This window comes from Rhinoderma darwinii, chromosome 5 (assembly GCF_050947455.1).
Source record: "Rhinoderma darwinii isolate aRhiDar2 chromosome 5, aRhiDar2.hap1, whole genome shotgun sequence".
Classification (NCBI taxonomy): Eukaryota; Metazoa; Chordata; class Amphibia; order Anura; family Rhinodermatidae; genus Rhinoderma; species Rhinoderma darwinii.
Genome location: NC_134691.1, coordinates 286,185,630 through 286,202,958, shown reverse-complemented (window position 1 = coordinate 286,202,958; position 17,329 = coordinate 286,185,630). Strand labels below are relative to the sequence as shown.

The 17,329-nt window shown below is 41.4% G+C and overlaps 1 protein-coding gene across 3 annotated transcripts in view; it reads right to left on the bottom strand.

Annotated features, from left to right (window-relative positions):
• ANKRD28 (ankyrin repeat domain 28) overlaps window positions 1–17,329 on the bottom strand; it is a 134,358-nt gene that overhangs the window by 62,596 nt on the left and 54,433 nt on the right. For all 3 annotated transcript variants that reach the window (XM_075827237.1, XM_075827238.1, XM_075827236.1), the window contains exon 3: window positions 4,869–4,947. In XM_075827237.1, the coding sequence (XP_075683352.1) occupies window positions 4,869–4,947 (79 nt within the window). The remainder of the gene's footprint in view (window positions 1–4,868; window positions 4,948–17,329) is intronic.

The window sequence follows — 17,329 nt, the reverse complement described above, 5'->3', positions numbered from 1 at the left end:
ACAACAATTACCACTCTTTGGGCTTATTTAGACGAACGTGTAATACGTCCGTGCAACGCGGGCGATTTTCACGGGCCTCGCATGGTCCTATGTTAGTCTATGGGGCCGTGCAGACTGCCCGTGATTTTTACGCATCGGGTGTCCGCTGCGTAAAACTCACAACATGTCCGATATTTGTGCGTTGTTCGCGCATCACGCACCCATTGAAGTCAATGGGAGCATGAAAGTCACGCGCAGCACACGGAAGCACTGTGTGACGCGCGTGATTCACGCAACAGCAGTTAAAACTATGAATGAAAACAGAAAAGAACCACGTGCTTTTCGGTTTACAAACAAACAGAGTGACATAATGATGGCGGCTGCGCGAAAATCACACAGCCACGCATCATACGGGGTGACACACGGAGCTGTTTTGTACCTTTTGCGCATGCAAAACGCAGCTTTTTTTGCGCGCGCAAAACGCACACGCTCGTGTAAATCCGGCCTTACATGGATTACTTCCCATGCTGAATTAATAGATTTCCTTAAAATGGGGCCGGTCACTGGGTCATAAACGTTAAACTGGTTAACTGACCTGAATAGTGGCATCTCCCTAAATCCAGTGCGTTTTTTTTTCTTTCTTCCTGGACCACCTCGTTCCTCAGATATGGCCCACTGTTGTGTTGGCTCTCTCTGCTTTTTTGCTGGTTAGCCAACAGGGCATGCACTACCCTCATGCTGATTGGTCAACATCAGAGGAAGGGAAACTCCATCCCATTGGCCAACTACAGCAATTTAGAATATAGGGAGCAAACATAACAGTGGGCCATATCTCTGGAACAAGGGGGCCCAGAAGAAAAAAAAAAAAAAAAAGATAGCGCTGGAATCAGGGAGACAGCGCTATTCAAGTCAGTTAACCAGTTCAACTTATATGACCTAGTGACATATCCACTTTAAAGCACACCATAGAAAAATATTTTGAAGGAAAAATTCTTCAGCCAAAATATATCACGCGACTGCCCATTAACAAGAACATGCAATTTTAGCAAAAGCGGATGTTATTCCAATAGAGGGTACAAAAAGTGTCTGCCAGATGCCTCTGGCATCGTTTTTCCGATGGGAAACCAAAGAATTAGACAAGTTCGAATTTAACCAGCCTTCACCTGGGGACTAATTTCACAGGCTACTGCAGGGGATGTATTGCTACATAACTAGGCAGATTTACCATTTAAAAAGGCAGGAAAAATTCCTGTCCTGTTTGAAAATAATTTGTAATCTATGGTTAAATTGTGAGGCATGATGAAAATAAAAAATTCAGAACTGCGGGAAAAAAATTCCAGTTATAATTTATCTTGGTGTTAAAGAGACTCGGTCACCACATTATAAGTGCCCTGTCTCCTACATAAGAAGATCGGCGCTATAATGTAGGTGACAGTAATGCTTTTTATTTTAAAAAAAACTGTTCACCACTTTATTAGCGATTTTAGATTTATGCTAATGAGTTGCTTAATGCCCAAGTGGGCGTGTTTTTACTTTAGACCAAGTGGGCGTTCTACAGGGGAGTGTATGACGCTGACCAATCAGTGACCAATCAGCGTCATACACTTCTCTCCATTCATTTCTTCAGCTCATAGGGATCCTTTCCCGGGGTGCCGGAACTCGGACACAGACCAATCACATATTGATGGCCTATACTGAGGATAGGCCATCAATTTTGTCGGACTGGACAACTCCTTAATTTTTTTTTAGTTAAAATGTACTGAATTATAGTATTACAGATGTTCTGTTTTTAAAATCAGAGAAATATACACGTTGTAAAAAAAAAATAAAAATGCTCTAGTATTGACGTTTCAACACCACGAGTACTTGGACGTACACCTGAAAATTTATTTATTTTCCTACATAATTGCCCATCAACTAGGCTATATAATAGAGAGATCTATAGATACAGCAGTGTGGAAACTGAACACTACTACCTGGCTATAGCAATCAGGTAAAAATGTCTGTCACCATGGTGACTGCTACTTGTACAATCCGATTATAAAATTCTTTATCACATATTTGCGAATTTTCAATCTATTCTTTATATATATATATATATATATATATATATATATATATATATATATATATATATATATATATATATATTTATTTATTTTTTTTTTTTTATCTTTTTATTTTACTTTAAGCATGATAAAATCTATAGCATTACAAGGTTCCTGCACCGAGAGTAATATTAGAATGACTCATTCCAGCAGAAGTTGGTCTTTGTATGATTCATCTTGCGAAATACTTTTTTTCTCTTCATTTGTTTTATCATTATGTTTCATTGGAGAATATGGAAGACATTTCATGACACTATTAAACTACGGCACATACTGAATCTGTCAAAGACAGAAATTAAAGCACATAACCAGGCTTTACTGTGCCGAAAATCTATCCCCGTATTGCTAATAAATGAATAAAAACGCAATTATCCTCTTACCAATAACATATTTACATGTAAATCATATGTTCACAGAATACATGGCTTCTAAAAACACAGATTAGACAAGGAGCTTTGAAAACCCTCTGCATCTAAATAGTATGTTAGCTAGTTTACATCTTAAAAGGGGAACTAAACCTAGAAATGAACAAAAAAAAAAAGAAACCGTCTATTGTTCAGTCTACAAAAGACTTCTGGTACCTTAAGGGTATGTTCACACAGGTCAGATATGCCCCAGATTTTTCACAACGGAAAATCTGCCGCATAATCTCAGAAATCCGCAGGTAAATCCGTTGCAGAAATCTGCAGCAAATCGTGCGTTTTTGCTGTGGTTATCGCTGCAGAAACACAGAGTAACTGCAGAAATCATTGCAAATTTTCCACAGCGGTTTTACCTGTGGACTTCGTTTGAAGCATTAATTGCAGAAATCATAAGCAGGTGCAGATTTACTGTAGAATCGCTGATAAAACCGCAACAAAACTCAAACTGCGTATTTTAGTGTGGAATTTACACTGTCCAAGTCTATGGCCCAAACACGCAGCATTTCCGCTTAGAGTACGCAGCATAAATCATGATGCGCATTTGAAAGCTGCACCGCAGAACACTTTCCGCACAACCCCTTTTAATAGGCAGAGAAACAGCGCTTCTTACCTCGGCTAAGTACGTGGGCTTAGTCATAGGGCCTGTTCACATCAGCGTTGGCTCTCTGCTCCAGGGTTCTGTCGGAGGTTTCCGTCGGGTGAACCCCGCAACGGAAAGTCAAACAAACCACAGCTTCCATTTCCATCACCATTGAGATAAATGGTGACGGAAACATTGCTAATGGTTTCCGTTCGTCATCATTCCGGCTGGTTTCCGTTTTAACGACGGAATAGCGCAGTCGACTGCGCTATTGTTTCCGTCGGAAAAACGGAAACCTGCCGGAATGGTGACGAACAGAAACCATTAGCAATGTTTCCGTCACCATTGATACCAATAGTGACGGAAACAGAAGCTGTGGTTTGTTTGACTTTCCGTTGCGGGGTTCACCCGACGGGAGCTTCCGACAGAACCACGGAAACTGAAAGCGAACGGTGATGTGAACAGGCCCTTATTTGGTCTCTTGGTTTATACTTCAGCAAGCTAACTAAGGGCCCTACTACACTGGCAGACATATGGTGGTAAACGAGCGCCAAACGATGTAGCAGATGAGATCATTCGTCTCCATACAGTTTGCATCATTGTTACAGCACTTTCTCCCATTATCCAAACCCAATGTTTGCATGCTCGGAACCAGGACTAGCACCTCGGAGTCAAGGGGATCTAGTTGAATATAATGTGGAAGGTTCTAACGATCTATTGTCGATCGGCGCTCGTTGGGAATATGAGAGTTTACATTTATAGCATAGTTACATAGAGTTTACATCTACATTGAAAATCGGATTCTCTGCCATAGCCAACAGCCCGGCAAAACAATCAAAATGCTATTGCATGTAAAGAAAGCTTCAGATATTACGTGCACCTCTTCAAACATTTATCTATATGGCACGCTCTGAAATATTTATTGGGTGTAAGAGTTCAGATTTCCCCTATTGCCAGTTACACATAACTAGCAGAAGCACTGATCCGTCACCAAATCCAAAACACAAAAATAGGAACGGTGCACAAGCGTGATGAAATTCTGCAAGCTATTTGTGAAGGGAAGTGGGGCACCGAAGCTCCAACACAAAAACAAAATGATAAAACATGCATTTTTTATTTCACCCTTTAATTTAAGATTGATGATGGAGGAACACTAAGGATATATTATTCGTGTATATCGGTTTATGAAGCATGTAGGTGGTGGTTGGCCAAACAAGAACCTTTAATTTAATGAGATGTTACAGCTTGTGAAACTGGTGGATGCGTGAAATAATAAAACAAAGATGAATTTAAGAGGTAATGGACTTATGCATAGACTTCATGAGTCTGGTCAGCAAAAAGGGACCAGAATAGGACACGCTGTAAGATTCTCGCAACGGACACGCTCCGTGAAACAACAAAAACGGATACGTGAATAGCCCCCATTGACAGCACACATTTAGGTCAACAAGACCTCACTTATAGAAACATTTCCTACAGAGAGAATATACTAAATAGTATCCCATAGCTTGCTATGGGGTCAGTTTCGTGTCCGGTGACATCAGGTATAAAAGTGGAACTTCTCCCTGAGCCGTAGAGGGGAATGCTGCACGCAAAGTTTTGCTGGCCGTGGATGCCGAAAAGGAAAACAAATAGTTGCGTCTGGCTCAGCCAAAGAATAAAATTAATAATAATTTACTGGCCGGACACAATTCATACGTGAACGCACTTTAAAAGTCCTCTTTTATTTTAACCACATTCATTAAGGAATAATAAACTACCAGAAACGACAGAACATACCAGATAAAATAAGGAGCTCTATTATTTCAGCATCTCCGAGATAGGCGGCTGCATGGAGTGGTGTTCTCTTTTCATTATCCTGCAGGAATAAAGTAATAAATAATGAAAATCATACATCTCAAATCATGCAAAAAGCAATAAGGTAAAATGACATTTTTCGATAATAAAAAAAAAATACAATGAAAGTAAAGAAAATTTTAGAAAGATTTTTAAATTCACTCAACCATACTTAATTAATTTGCTGAAGGCATCAAATTACACAATCCATAAGAGTCTGGGGGAGTACGTCTATTTGGAAATCTTTCCTTTACAATGTAGGTGCAGGACGATCACTTTCAGAAGACTATAATGAAGATGTCCCTGACACCGGGTATGGAGAGACGCCTGGAGAGTATTTAATGCATGAGTTCTATTAATTAGATCAGGACCTGTGCAAAATACTCACCGTGAGCCGTATGGTTGTCTTGGCAACTGTACCGCTCAGCGTGTTTTAGAATACATCCACGCCCGATATTAGATCAGGCAGGAGTTTGGAATTAAAGGGACACACTAAATATAACACAACAACTCTTGTTACGCTCTGTTCACACTGCGGTTGGGGCATACGTTCAGCGTGCATGCAAGAAGCATGTGACCAAACGTACGCCCTAGACAAGAAATTCTCAAACTTTTTCTACTAGGGCTTCACGAGACATAAAAAGTGATGCCTCAGTCTCACTATTGGTCAAAGTTCATATCAATACAACTGCATATGCCTGCCAAAGACTACTATAAAAAAATAAAAATAAAATAATAAATAATATATATATATATATATATATATATATATATAAACTGCTCCCCGTGTCTATCCATGTCGTAATTGCTAGACCTGACCCAATGACCCCAAAACAGACAATAAATAAAAATTTTCGGGAGATAACGGCGATCAAATAAAAACTTAATTTGAGGGTAATACTATATAACGACTACAAAAAAAAACAACAAATAAAAATAATGAACGAAAGTGAGAAAGAAAAAAATTTTTTTTACACTATACTTTTCACTATTAAAAGTTTGTTTTTGCCATCAACTAGGCCATGAATTTTGAAATTCTGGATAACACCTAAAGTGACCCCCCCCCCCCATTACTAAGGCTCATTTACCTCCGTATATGCGCAGCAATTACCCGATGTTCATCTTTCTCTCACTGTGGTTTAGTACATTTAATCAATATATTATGTGCCTCAAAAGGAGGCCATTGAAAAATACAACTCATCCTGCGGAAAAGTTGCGTTTGGAATACTATAATGAAAAACTTGGGCTATAAGGCAGGGATAGGTGGGAATCTACAGCTGGTCCACACAGACCACCTCTGCATTCCATGTGCATGACTGCCAGAAAACACAGCTGTAGCAAATCATACAGCGACTGCCCAGCTTGCCCACACTGGTAGAAGTTACAAAATCACCCACAATATAACTGGTATGCACGTTGGGGGGCGCTACAGTAAGATGAATAAAAAACATACTAGGGTTTTATTAGAAATGTTTGAAGCCAGGGATGGTCAGGGCTTTGTCAATGACAAGACGGTGTTATCCCTTCACCACGAGTTGGGAACTGCTGGCAGTGTTTTCATTTAAGGTCCCTGAATCCTTTGTTGTTACCCACCATCCTGGCATGAGGTAGAGGCGATAAACTAAAGTGGTAGAAAATAAAATAAATACTACAGTATAATCTTCACCTCGCTCTACATGTGTGGCTCAGTATGGAACGACGCTTTTGGCATATTTAGCAAAGCCTTTCCTCTGGAATTCATTGTAGATTATGTTGAAATGATATTTTTTGGCAAATCTGTAGATATAACCATAATTTTATTACAAAACTAGTATGTTGTCCTAAAACGTAGATGTGTTTTGATTTACTGAACCGTAAAGCAGAGCTGAGCTTGCTGTATTAACAGTATTAGCCTGGCCCAAAGCCCAGATGTGCATCTTGATGGATGGAGCATATTTATTAATGATGAAGGAGGATGCCAAACAACCACTGACTATACAGAGCAGAGATAAGAAATAAGAAACATAGGACATAGAAACAAAAAGCACGTTTTTATTCACTTAAATCGCTAAGGCTGGGTTATCACATTGCAGGCGTGCCACCATGTAGATTGGCACGGTTTTCAAATCGACTGCCGGTAAAAACACTTTCATTGTTAATGGCAGAATAGTAAACTGTCAATTACCTGTATAACCGTGCGGCCAATAACACTGCCGCCGTCATGAAAATCGTCCGCAATGCCAGAAACCAGCTTACCAGTTCAAGCACCTGTAAGGTGGTCCGTTCACAAACCAATTTTTTTTTTTTGTGGCTGGCTTTTAGAATTCTGGATGGCACTATTATAGGGGGCACGCTGCTGGCACTATTCATAAAGGAGGGGCACTCTGCTGGCACTATTCATAATGGAGGGGCACTCTGCTGGCACTATTCATAATGGAGGGGCACTCTGCTGGCACTATTCATAATGGAGGGGCACTCTGCTGGCACTATTCATAATGGAGGGGCACTCTGCTGGCACTATTCATAATGGAGGGGCACTCTGCTGGCACTATTCATAATGGAGGGGCACTCTGCTGGCACTATTCATAATGGAGGGGCACTCTGCTGGCACTATTCATAATGGAGGGGCACTCTGCTGGCACTATTCAAAGAGGTTGTTCCACTAAGAATATTTTTATAGTTAAATACAGCCCCAAATTATAAAAAAAATGTGCACTTACACTTTAAAAAAAATAATGATTTTGGTGCACGTTTAGCCCACACACCAGGAAGATCGAATTACTATGCATCTAGCCATGACATGTGCAACTGTGTGCCATACATATGAAATACAAAGGGAGGTATATTGACTCATAACGCCCAGATATAAGCCAAGAGGCATATGTCGGACCCATTATACGCTATGGACATGTTCGACATATACAGTAAAACGCACACCACTAAATTGGTGTAAAAACAGCCTGGCATAAGTCTGTATCAAGGGCTTCAATTACACAGCCAACCTCACCACCCAATCAGTGCTTTAAAAGGTGTTAAAAAAATAAAATAAAAAAGGAGCCCTGCCTTTTAAGAATTCTGGACCTATTTAAGTATAGTTATAATTTTAATTTACTTTTCCTGCCCTAAGCCACTACCATTAACCTCTTGATCATCCTAAACCTTGCTATAAAATAATTGTATGGTTATTTTATAGCAAGTGTCAAAGGGGTATTCCTATCGACTGAATATGTCATAAATGTCTGATAGATGTGGGTCCCAGCCCAGGGAATCGCACATATATTAAGAACGGGGGTCACTTGACCCCTGTTCCGCCTGGTGCAGTGGCCACAGATTCCAAACAGTGATTAGTGGTGAGGGCTTGCTCCGCTATTTGCGTGGCCCTCTTTCCACTAGTCCTTGACTGGAATCTGTGGCTAGCAGCCACCGCCGCACGAGGTGGGCACAGGGTCAGGAGACCCTGTTCTCGATATAGGTGCAGGTCCCAGAGCAGGGACCCTCATCTATCAGACATTTACGGCATATCCTGTGGAAATACCACTTTAACTACTAAACCACCCTAGACCTCCAGGGATATTTAAAATTTCAAGACCCTATTGCTGGGTTCACACTGAGTATTTTGCAGGCGGAAAATCTGCCTCAAAATGTAGAAGTTTGAGGCAGATTTTCCTCTGCCTGCATGTTGATTTTCGCCCGTGGCCATTGAGCGCCGCGGGCATAAAACGCAGCGAAATACGATTTCTCTGCCTCCCATTGAATGTCAATGGGAGGTCAGAGGCGTAACCGTGCGATGATAGGGCATGTCCCTTCTTTCTCCCGCGAGCCGGTTTTACCGTTTGCGGGAGAAAACCGCCTCCGCCTAACATTAAAATCAATGGGAGGCATTTTCGGCGAGTTTTGCGGTGCGGTTTCCGCGTCAAAAAACGCAGTGTGAACTGCCCCCTGCACATTTGGCTGATTTTGTGCTTGCTGCAGAAACAACCCCATTCAGATGAATAAAACAGATTTTCAGCCGCAGACATTTCTGCAACAAAATCCGTACTACGGACCCATATTCACCTGGATGCAATACTTTTCTATAGGACCTCCATAATACAGCATGCAACAATTTGGTTTCTTACGAATATTCACATGAATCTATGAAAAAAAAGAAACCTATATGTGCCTATAAATAAAAACCACTTGGAGGTACAACATGAACCCATAGCGATCTCAATGTGAATGGTTCCAGATTATCAGACTTTTAAGGGAAGAGATCTTGCAAAATCAATGGAAATGCTTAATCTACAATAAAGGAATTGCATAGTATCAATATTACTTTATCAAGCATTTATATAGTGAAGAACACTGCTGGAATATCAAAAGTGCTGAACAACTGGATGACGGGTTAAAAAAAAAAACCTGTACTGAAGTAATACAGTAAAATTAAGGACTTCATTAAAACCAAGGCTAAAATCAATTCATGATCGTGACTAGATCAACAATTGAAACAAATATTTACCAGAGTCCCCATGGACCTTTCTTCAATAGGAGCAGAGAAATGAAGTCTTTATTTAGAAAGCACATGGGCGCCGCTAACACAAAAAAGCTGAACCAGCAGGTAGATTGTTATTTACAGCACAATCAGCTTTAGTACAAAACGGCTGCACGAGTTCTAGAATTTATGAGGATTTGTTTTCCCCTAAAAAAGACAAGAATCAATCACAAAGTCTGCAAATTCTCGCAGCACCACCGGCCCACCCCCCCATAACATTTCCCTCTCCTGACAGGCTGTCAGTGATGGAGAACTGTCAGTACGTAATAAAACACTTTCTCCAATAAATATTTCTGTCCGTCATCTGTAACTCATCTCGATCCCTATTCTAGGGCTGGGCGATTTTGCCAAAAATAAAATATCGTATTTTTGTTTTTTTCAACCCTATGGGCAATTTTCTATTTGAATCTCGATTTTCTTATTACAGTTAAATAAAACTGAAAAAAAAAAATACCAAGAGATTATTTAATAAATTATTTTCTTCATATAAATAACTTTTTAACATATATTACTATAATAATTGTACGTAACTTCACAACTTTTAACTTCTAATGGATTATAATTTCTGTGTTACCCGGCAGGGAACAGGTTAACAGAATCTATAATCAATGATGCGCTGCGTGCACTAACATCTCTCTGCCTGTCACCACCTCAGCCGGTCTCGGACATTGCAGGCGAGAGAAGTGTGAACTGCAGCAGGGCCGGGCAGACAGCGCCGAGCAGACACTGTGGGGCAAGATTTCATTATAGTGTCTGAAGTCTGAGCAGGACCCTGTGCCGTACCGGCCCCACAATGGAGGGTTAAATACATGACATTAAAAAACATCGGTGTCTCCAAATGGATTTCCTTTGTCAGGGGTTTTTTCATGTCCCCCCAGAGTGCCACAAGGGCCCCCCAGAGAGTGCCGCAAGACTTCCCCGTGGGGAAGCAGACACCGATCTGGGCCCGGTTTGTCAGACGGGGCAGACCAGGCAGTGACGAGGCGGAGCTTCCTCCTGCAGCCCGACACCACTAAAATAAAAAAAATTGATTTACTAATTCGGTTAAAAAACAAAAATAGTCAGAGGCCTCGAGGGTGAATTAATAGAATTAGATTAAAAATCGCCCATCCCTACTATATCCTATCCACCCAATCTATCGTATGTATGTATGTATAGATATGTATAGATATATATAGGCTGGGGCTTCACGGCGACTTCGGCTGTGCAACTTGTGTCGCGGCCAAAGTTCAGTTTGTTCTGTAGCCTACATGGCAAACAATGACAGTGAATGTGATTACGGTCATTTTACTTGCAATGTAGGCTACCGACAAAGTGCTTCTGGGCCATGGGACCTGTGTTGTGGCCAAAGTAGTCGTGTATAACTATACTATAGAGAGAGAGAGAGAGAGAGAGAGAGAGAGAGAGAGAGAGAGAGAGAGAGAGAGAGAGAGAGAGAGAGAGAGAGAGAGAGAGAGAGAGAGAGAGAGAGAGAGAGAGAGAGAGAGAGAGAGAGAGAGAGAGAGAGAGAGAGAGAGAGAGAGAGAGAGAGAGAGAGAGAGAGAGAGAGAGAGAGATGAGAGAGAGAGAGAGAGAGAGAGATGAAGAGAGAGAGAGAGAGATGAAGAGAGAGAGAGAGAGAGAGAGAGAGAGAGAGATGAACAGAGAGAGAGAGAGAGAGAGATGAACAGAGAGAGAGAGAGAGAGATGAACAGAGAGAGAGAGAGAGATGAACAGAGAGAGAGAGACACACACACACAGAGGAGAGACAGAGACGGGGACAGACGAGAGAGAGAGAAAGAGAGAGAGAGACACGAGAGAGATGGACAGACGAGAGAGAGAGAGAGAGAGAGATGGACAGACGAGAGAGAGAGAGAGAGAGATGGACAGACGAGAGAGAGAGAGAGAGAGAGAGAGATGGACAGACGAGAGAGAGAGAGAGAGAGAGAGATGGACAGACGAGAGAGAGAGAGAGAGATGGACAGACGAGAGAGAGAGAGAGAGATGGACAGACGAGAGAGAGAGAGAGAGAGATGGACAGACGAGAGAGAGAGAGAGAGAGATGGACAGACGAGAGAGAGATGTTCAGACGAGAGAGAGATGTTCAGACGAGAGAGAGAGAGAGATGTTCAGACAAGAGGGAGAGAGAGAGATGTTCAGACGAGAGAGAGAGAGAGAGAGAGAGAGAGATGGACAGACAAGAGAGATGGACAGACGAGAGAGACAGATTAGTGTAATATCTTTATGTATCTAAATTGCGATTTTGTGTTCTACAAATAAAGATTATTATTATTTCAATCTACCTATCTCTTTATCTATATATTTCATATCATATATAGATGTATTGTACAGTTTTAGGCTGGGGTTACACGGCGACTTTGGCCACGACACTGGTCACATGCACAAAGTGCTATGATGCTATGGAATCAGCTTTGCAAAATTTGCTCTCAAAAAGCCAGTTTGCGCACCATTCATTGTAAGCTCTGCCTTGCGCCCAGCGTGTAAGACATGTGCACACATTTAAGTATCGCTGAAGGCGGCAGCAGTTGCGAAATATGTATTCAGGTGTGTTTACCCATTGGAAGTCACCAGATGTAAGAAAAAAAACCACCTAAATTCACATTTTTTTTTATATTTATTTCCCTTTTACATTTTTTAAAAAGTAAAATATATATATTATTATTTTACATAAGGAAGCCCAACATGTTCTGAGAAAAAGACCAAATACATGTAGGTTGGAAGAGTAATAAAAAAAATTTGCTTTTAAATTGGCACATGGCTAAAACTTGAAAATGGGCCTGGTCAGGAAGGGGGGGGGGGGGGAGAGGGGGTAAAGCCTCTGGTCAGCAATAAATAAATGGTTAATAAATGTATCACATCTTCAGCGGTCCCTGCGTCACTGAATGAAATCTTACACAAGTCAGGCGCTGGCGTAGATTTCTGCTATAATTTACTTCACAGACTGGCGTAAATTCTAGTGATTGCACAAGGCTGTAAGTGACCACGCCCCTTTCTCAGCTGCTTTTTTTTTTTTTTTTTTTTAAAGCAGCAATAGTGGGGAAAATGGCCAAAAAGCTGTAATTTTTGCAACACTAGGCCCACTTGAAACTTTTCAACACCAAAAAACTGCCGTAGAAATGTTGTTTACTTGCCCCTATAATGTTGAAAAAATATGGACTGCACTGCAGAAGCTGTAACATTGCCTTGATAGGAGGGCCACCTCCAGATACTTGACCTTCTAGACAGTTATTCCGGCAGCGGGAGATCAAGACGACTTTAACACTTAGTTTGCACAGTATTGTTCTGGGAACCACAGTTAATAATATCCTTCCTAGCATTGTGGAAGCTTGAACTTTATACTACTAGCAGAACATTGCTTTACAGCCAGCTCTGTACCAACCTCATGAAAAGCAATATGAGCCGATGTGTAAAATACCAGACACTTTTCCTAAAAGAAATCCGCACACCATAATCGTATTGACCCAAAGAATAATGTTATTTATACTAGTCCCGCATAAAACAAGCCCTCATACGGCTATGTCAACGGAAGGTAAAAGAAAAACCAAGTATCGGCTCGGACTGACAAATAAAACCAAAATTGCTTGGTCATTAAAAGCCAAAACAGGCTGGTCATTAAAGGGTTAAAGGCTATGGACACCTTTGACATGGAAAAAATTATTCATATGTTAGTGGTTACCTGGAGTTCAAGGGACCCGGTCACTATGATGCCCCCTCTCTTCACAGACTATAATGGTATCCGTTTAACAGATACATCATACACGGTCATGACCCCAGTTCATGAAGTTTCCATTTAAAGAGGACCGGTCATAGCCCCAAAAACTTTAAATTGCGGCCGTACCTACATTATATAGTCTTTGGTGACAGATGCCACTGTTAAAGCATCCATCACAGCCTGTGTTTAAAGTATACTTTGGGCGCTTTTCCTGTGGATAGGTGATCATGTTTGATTCTAGGAAATGTAAACCTATCGCCCACTGAAGTCAATGGGTGCGTGATTTACTCATCAATTCAATTGAAAATAACGGGAAAAAAAAATAATTATGTGCTTTGCGAGGGCGTGAATAACGCATGCCCTGGCAAAGCACTGATGCATAACGGACCAGATTCGCGCGTGAATGATACGCTCGTGTTAATGTAGCCTTAGATATGATAGATTACACGCAGGACCCGCTGACTTTAAACCCGTCAGTCACGTGGACCTGACGGATTAAAGTCTTAGCGAATGATACCGCTGCTCTGTATACAGATCAGCTGTATCTCAAAAAGTGAAAAACAAATTATAACGTTGCACCAATCACACTGATTGACCTTATTTTTTTTTTTTAAAAAAGCCTTTCAAGGGTTTCCATAGCCTTTAAGTGATGTATACTGAACACATTTTCTATTTCTTCAGGCCCAATTTACAATAATTCAATTACCTGACAGACAAACAGTTATGCTGAGAGAGAAGCCCATTAGTACATGATGTCCATGCAAAACACATACAGTGGTGAGACGCCATAGATCCTAAATTAGAACAGCATGTTTCACTCCACCCAGAGCAACACCACATGAGTAGCAGCAGAGCCAGGGCTTACTGCAACAGCAGGCAAACAAATACAACGTATTCTGCTGTACATTCATCAAGATACATTCATCAAGAGCGTTCTTCATAGAGGAGTTGCTTCAATTCTGAATCAAACCAATCCTGAGCAATTCATTTCTAGACTTTCAATGACAACTGGAAATTTTAGTTCTTTGTTAAAGCACTTTGCACAACTAAAGCTCTCTGGCAAAAAGGAGTTTACAGCATGGAAAATATGCAGCATGAAAGCTGCCCAGTATGAATCGGAGGCACCGTTTCATTTGCCCGGTGTAATTGCCTACTTCTATGCCAAGTTATCAGGGCTCAAAGTGCAATTTGCAGCCCACAACACCCTTTTGTCCCGGAATGGGGTCACCATTCTTAATGTACTAAACACACAGATCAGAATCCAGTTTTGATTTTCTAACCTGCACTGAAGAACAAATGTATAATCTGATTGTGGTCTAAGAATTTTTTTTTTTTTTTAAAAACCAAAAAATCAACAAAGGTTATTCAGGCTTTCACACTTTTTTTTCTTGAAAGCAGTTCTGAATATTAAAGCAGTGATCAGAATTTGGTGACGTCATCATGCAGCAGCATAGGCGGCACGTTATGCCGTCACAACAGTGGCAAAGTCTGTTTCCACTGGCATGTGGCCACATAGTATATCTCCTGTTGAAACAGTTGTGTATGGTCATTGATGTTACAGGCTTGAGGCTGCTGTGCTGTGCAGACGTTGTAAATGGCTGTTAAAACATATATTAGTGTTTGTTTTTCCAGGTCTTGCCTGTTTTTGCCTTTGGGCATTATGATGCCTGGCCGCCATCTAACCATCTTCTTCTACACTGGTATAAGTGGCGGTAATGGCTCCCTAAACGTGAAAACGCTATCTCTCGGACAGCTCTCTCTTGCCTACCCGGGAGTACAGGTGGATAAGGGAGGAGCGGGAAGGATGAAGCAGACGACGACGGGAATCTGTAGTTCTCACTGGCAGAGACTGATATCTGGTCTATAGGGGAGACGTAATACGTAATAAAAGTCAAAGGAAACAGCGGAGGGTAAGAATTACAGAAGTCAGTCAGCGGTGAGTCCAAAAAGTAAAAATGAAGTTAATGTATGGGGTATTCCATCTAGACAACTTTTTTTTCCCAGAGTGCAAGTTCCCTTGCATTTGATTTGAATAATTTCCCTCAATGACCACACGCAGGAAAATTGTTCTAAGGCCTTATTCACACAGCTATGTTCGGTCCGCGAGAAACAGGCCATATGTTGGCCGCTCGTCCCAGACCAAACGCTACAGGAAACTACTCCTAGCATCACTTCCTCCCCACAGGACTACCGTCCCGTATAGAAAACAATTACAGTATGGGGCACGATTCCCACGGGAAGGCAGGGCTCCTAGCATCATACATAACTGACGCTCCCTGAACGGTGTTCAGACCAGGAAATACTGCCCGTACTTCAAGGACTGAACACGGCTGTGTGAATAATGCCTAAGAAAAACGGTCAGTTGAGTTCACCATTTAGGGCAACAGACACCTTATCCTAAGGCCCCATGAACACGACCGTAAAATCACCCGTAATTATGGACCTTAATTACGGTCCGTAATTACCGGCCCATTCATTTCTATGGCAGACGGACACCTTCCCGTATGTCTACGGGAGGGTGTCCATGCTGTAAAAAATAGGAAATGTCCTATTTTTTTTATTTTACGGACCTATACTCTATAATGGGAGCACGGCCCACAAAAACATCCGGCTGCCCGCGGCCGTGATTACGGGCAGGGTCGTGTGCATGAAGCCTTAGCCAATTTGTTTAAATCAAAATCAACATCTACGTTCACCTGCTGGCCTAAATAGTTATGTATTCACACGTGTGGACACTAATATGACGTTTACTTGGATCAATGGTTATCTTGACCAAAAGGGCTGCAATATACAGATTTTTCTTTAGATTTTAATCTTGTTACCATGTTAAGGTTGAAGAAAGACAAAGAACCACCAAGTCCAACCTATAATCCTACAGAGTTGATCCAAAGGCTAGACAGGGAAATAATATACAAACTTGAATTATCGTAAGTATCAGGACTGTAATAATAGATAAATAAATAATACCCTCAAACTACATATATACAAATCGCATGCTTATTAGATTACCAGAGAACATGCAATATGTCAAAACTTTGCATTTAAAAATGACGATGCTGCGGCGTCCGCCATGCGGTTCTGCAACCGATAGAGTAGGGACTCACTGGAAAGAGGTCGCCGTGACGTGGCAAGTGGGCTTATACAGTTTTAACAAAATGTTAACAAAGAACCTCATGTTCATGTTTGTGAATTATGCCTAGCGGCTCAGATCAAAGTATATAGTGGATGTGCGGTCCAGGTCTAGTTTCTCACCAAGTGATATTCAGGCCACTGCGCTCCTGGAATATGTCGCTTAGTTAAATCATTTTTACTTAATTTGTCATTAGGTCTTTATAGGACTGCAGCAATAATTCCATTTCTTATCAAACACATTTACAGGTAAGAGTAAATATAGCTGCATGCAATAAGCCAAATCGTCTCAAGGCAAAGTCTTTATACTGGCCCTACTGAAACCATTACTGGACATACTGGAAATAGCAACTGAATGAAGTTATACTTACTTTGCCAAAGGGACACCCAGCTTGCCCACCCACATATGGTGTTATCCTTGGCTCGAATGTCAGGAGGGACCACAGTAAGCTTTAAACATATTTTTTGGAAGACATAGTTATGTGTCTGCACATGATGATTTGGCTGCCAACTGATCAGAGCATATGGCGGTCATAAAGGAGGTCCCCCACTTTCACAAAAAGCAGCTCACCGTATAGAAGACACACTGCATGGAAAATGAGAAAACACCAGTGGCTTTGCCGACCGACTGCAGATAAACGTTGCGGTCCCAGCAACAGGAAACACCAGTGATGAACTTACCAATGAGGGAACTATCAAACCGGAATGAATTGTCCAGACTGGAAATCACTTTTTAAAAGGGTATTCCCATCTTAGACATTTATGGCATATCCACAGGTTAGGCCATAAATGTCTGATAGATGAAGGCTCTAGGACCCTACATTGAGAACAGGGTTCACTCGACCCCCGTTTCTCCTGGTGTGACGGGGGCTAGTGGAGAGAAGGCTGCGCATGCATGCTTCTCTCTTCATTCTGTTAGACCCATGCATACGCCATGATTATGATCCGCAATTACGGACCGTAATTTCAGATCAAACTACGGACCTATTCATTGCTATTGCCCACGGACACCTTCCCGTATATTTACGCAAAGGTGTCCAGGCCGTAGAAATA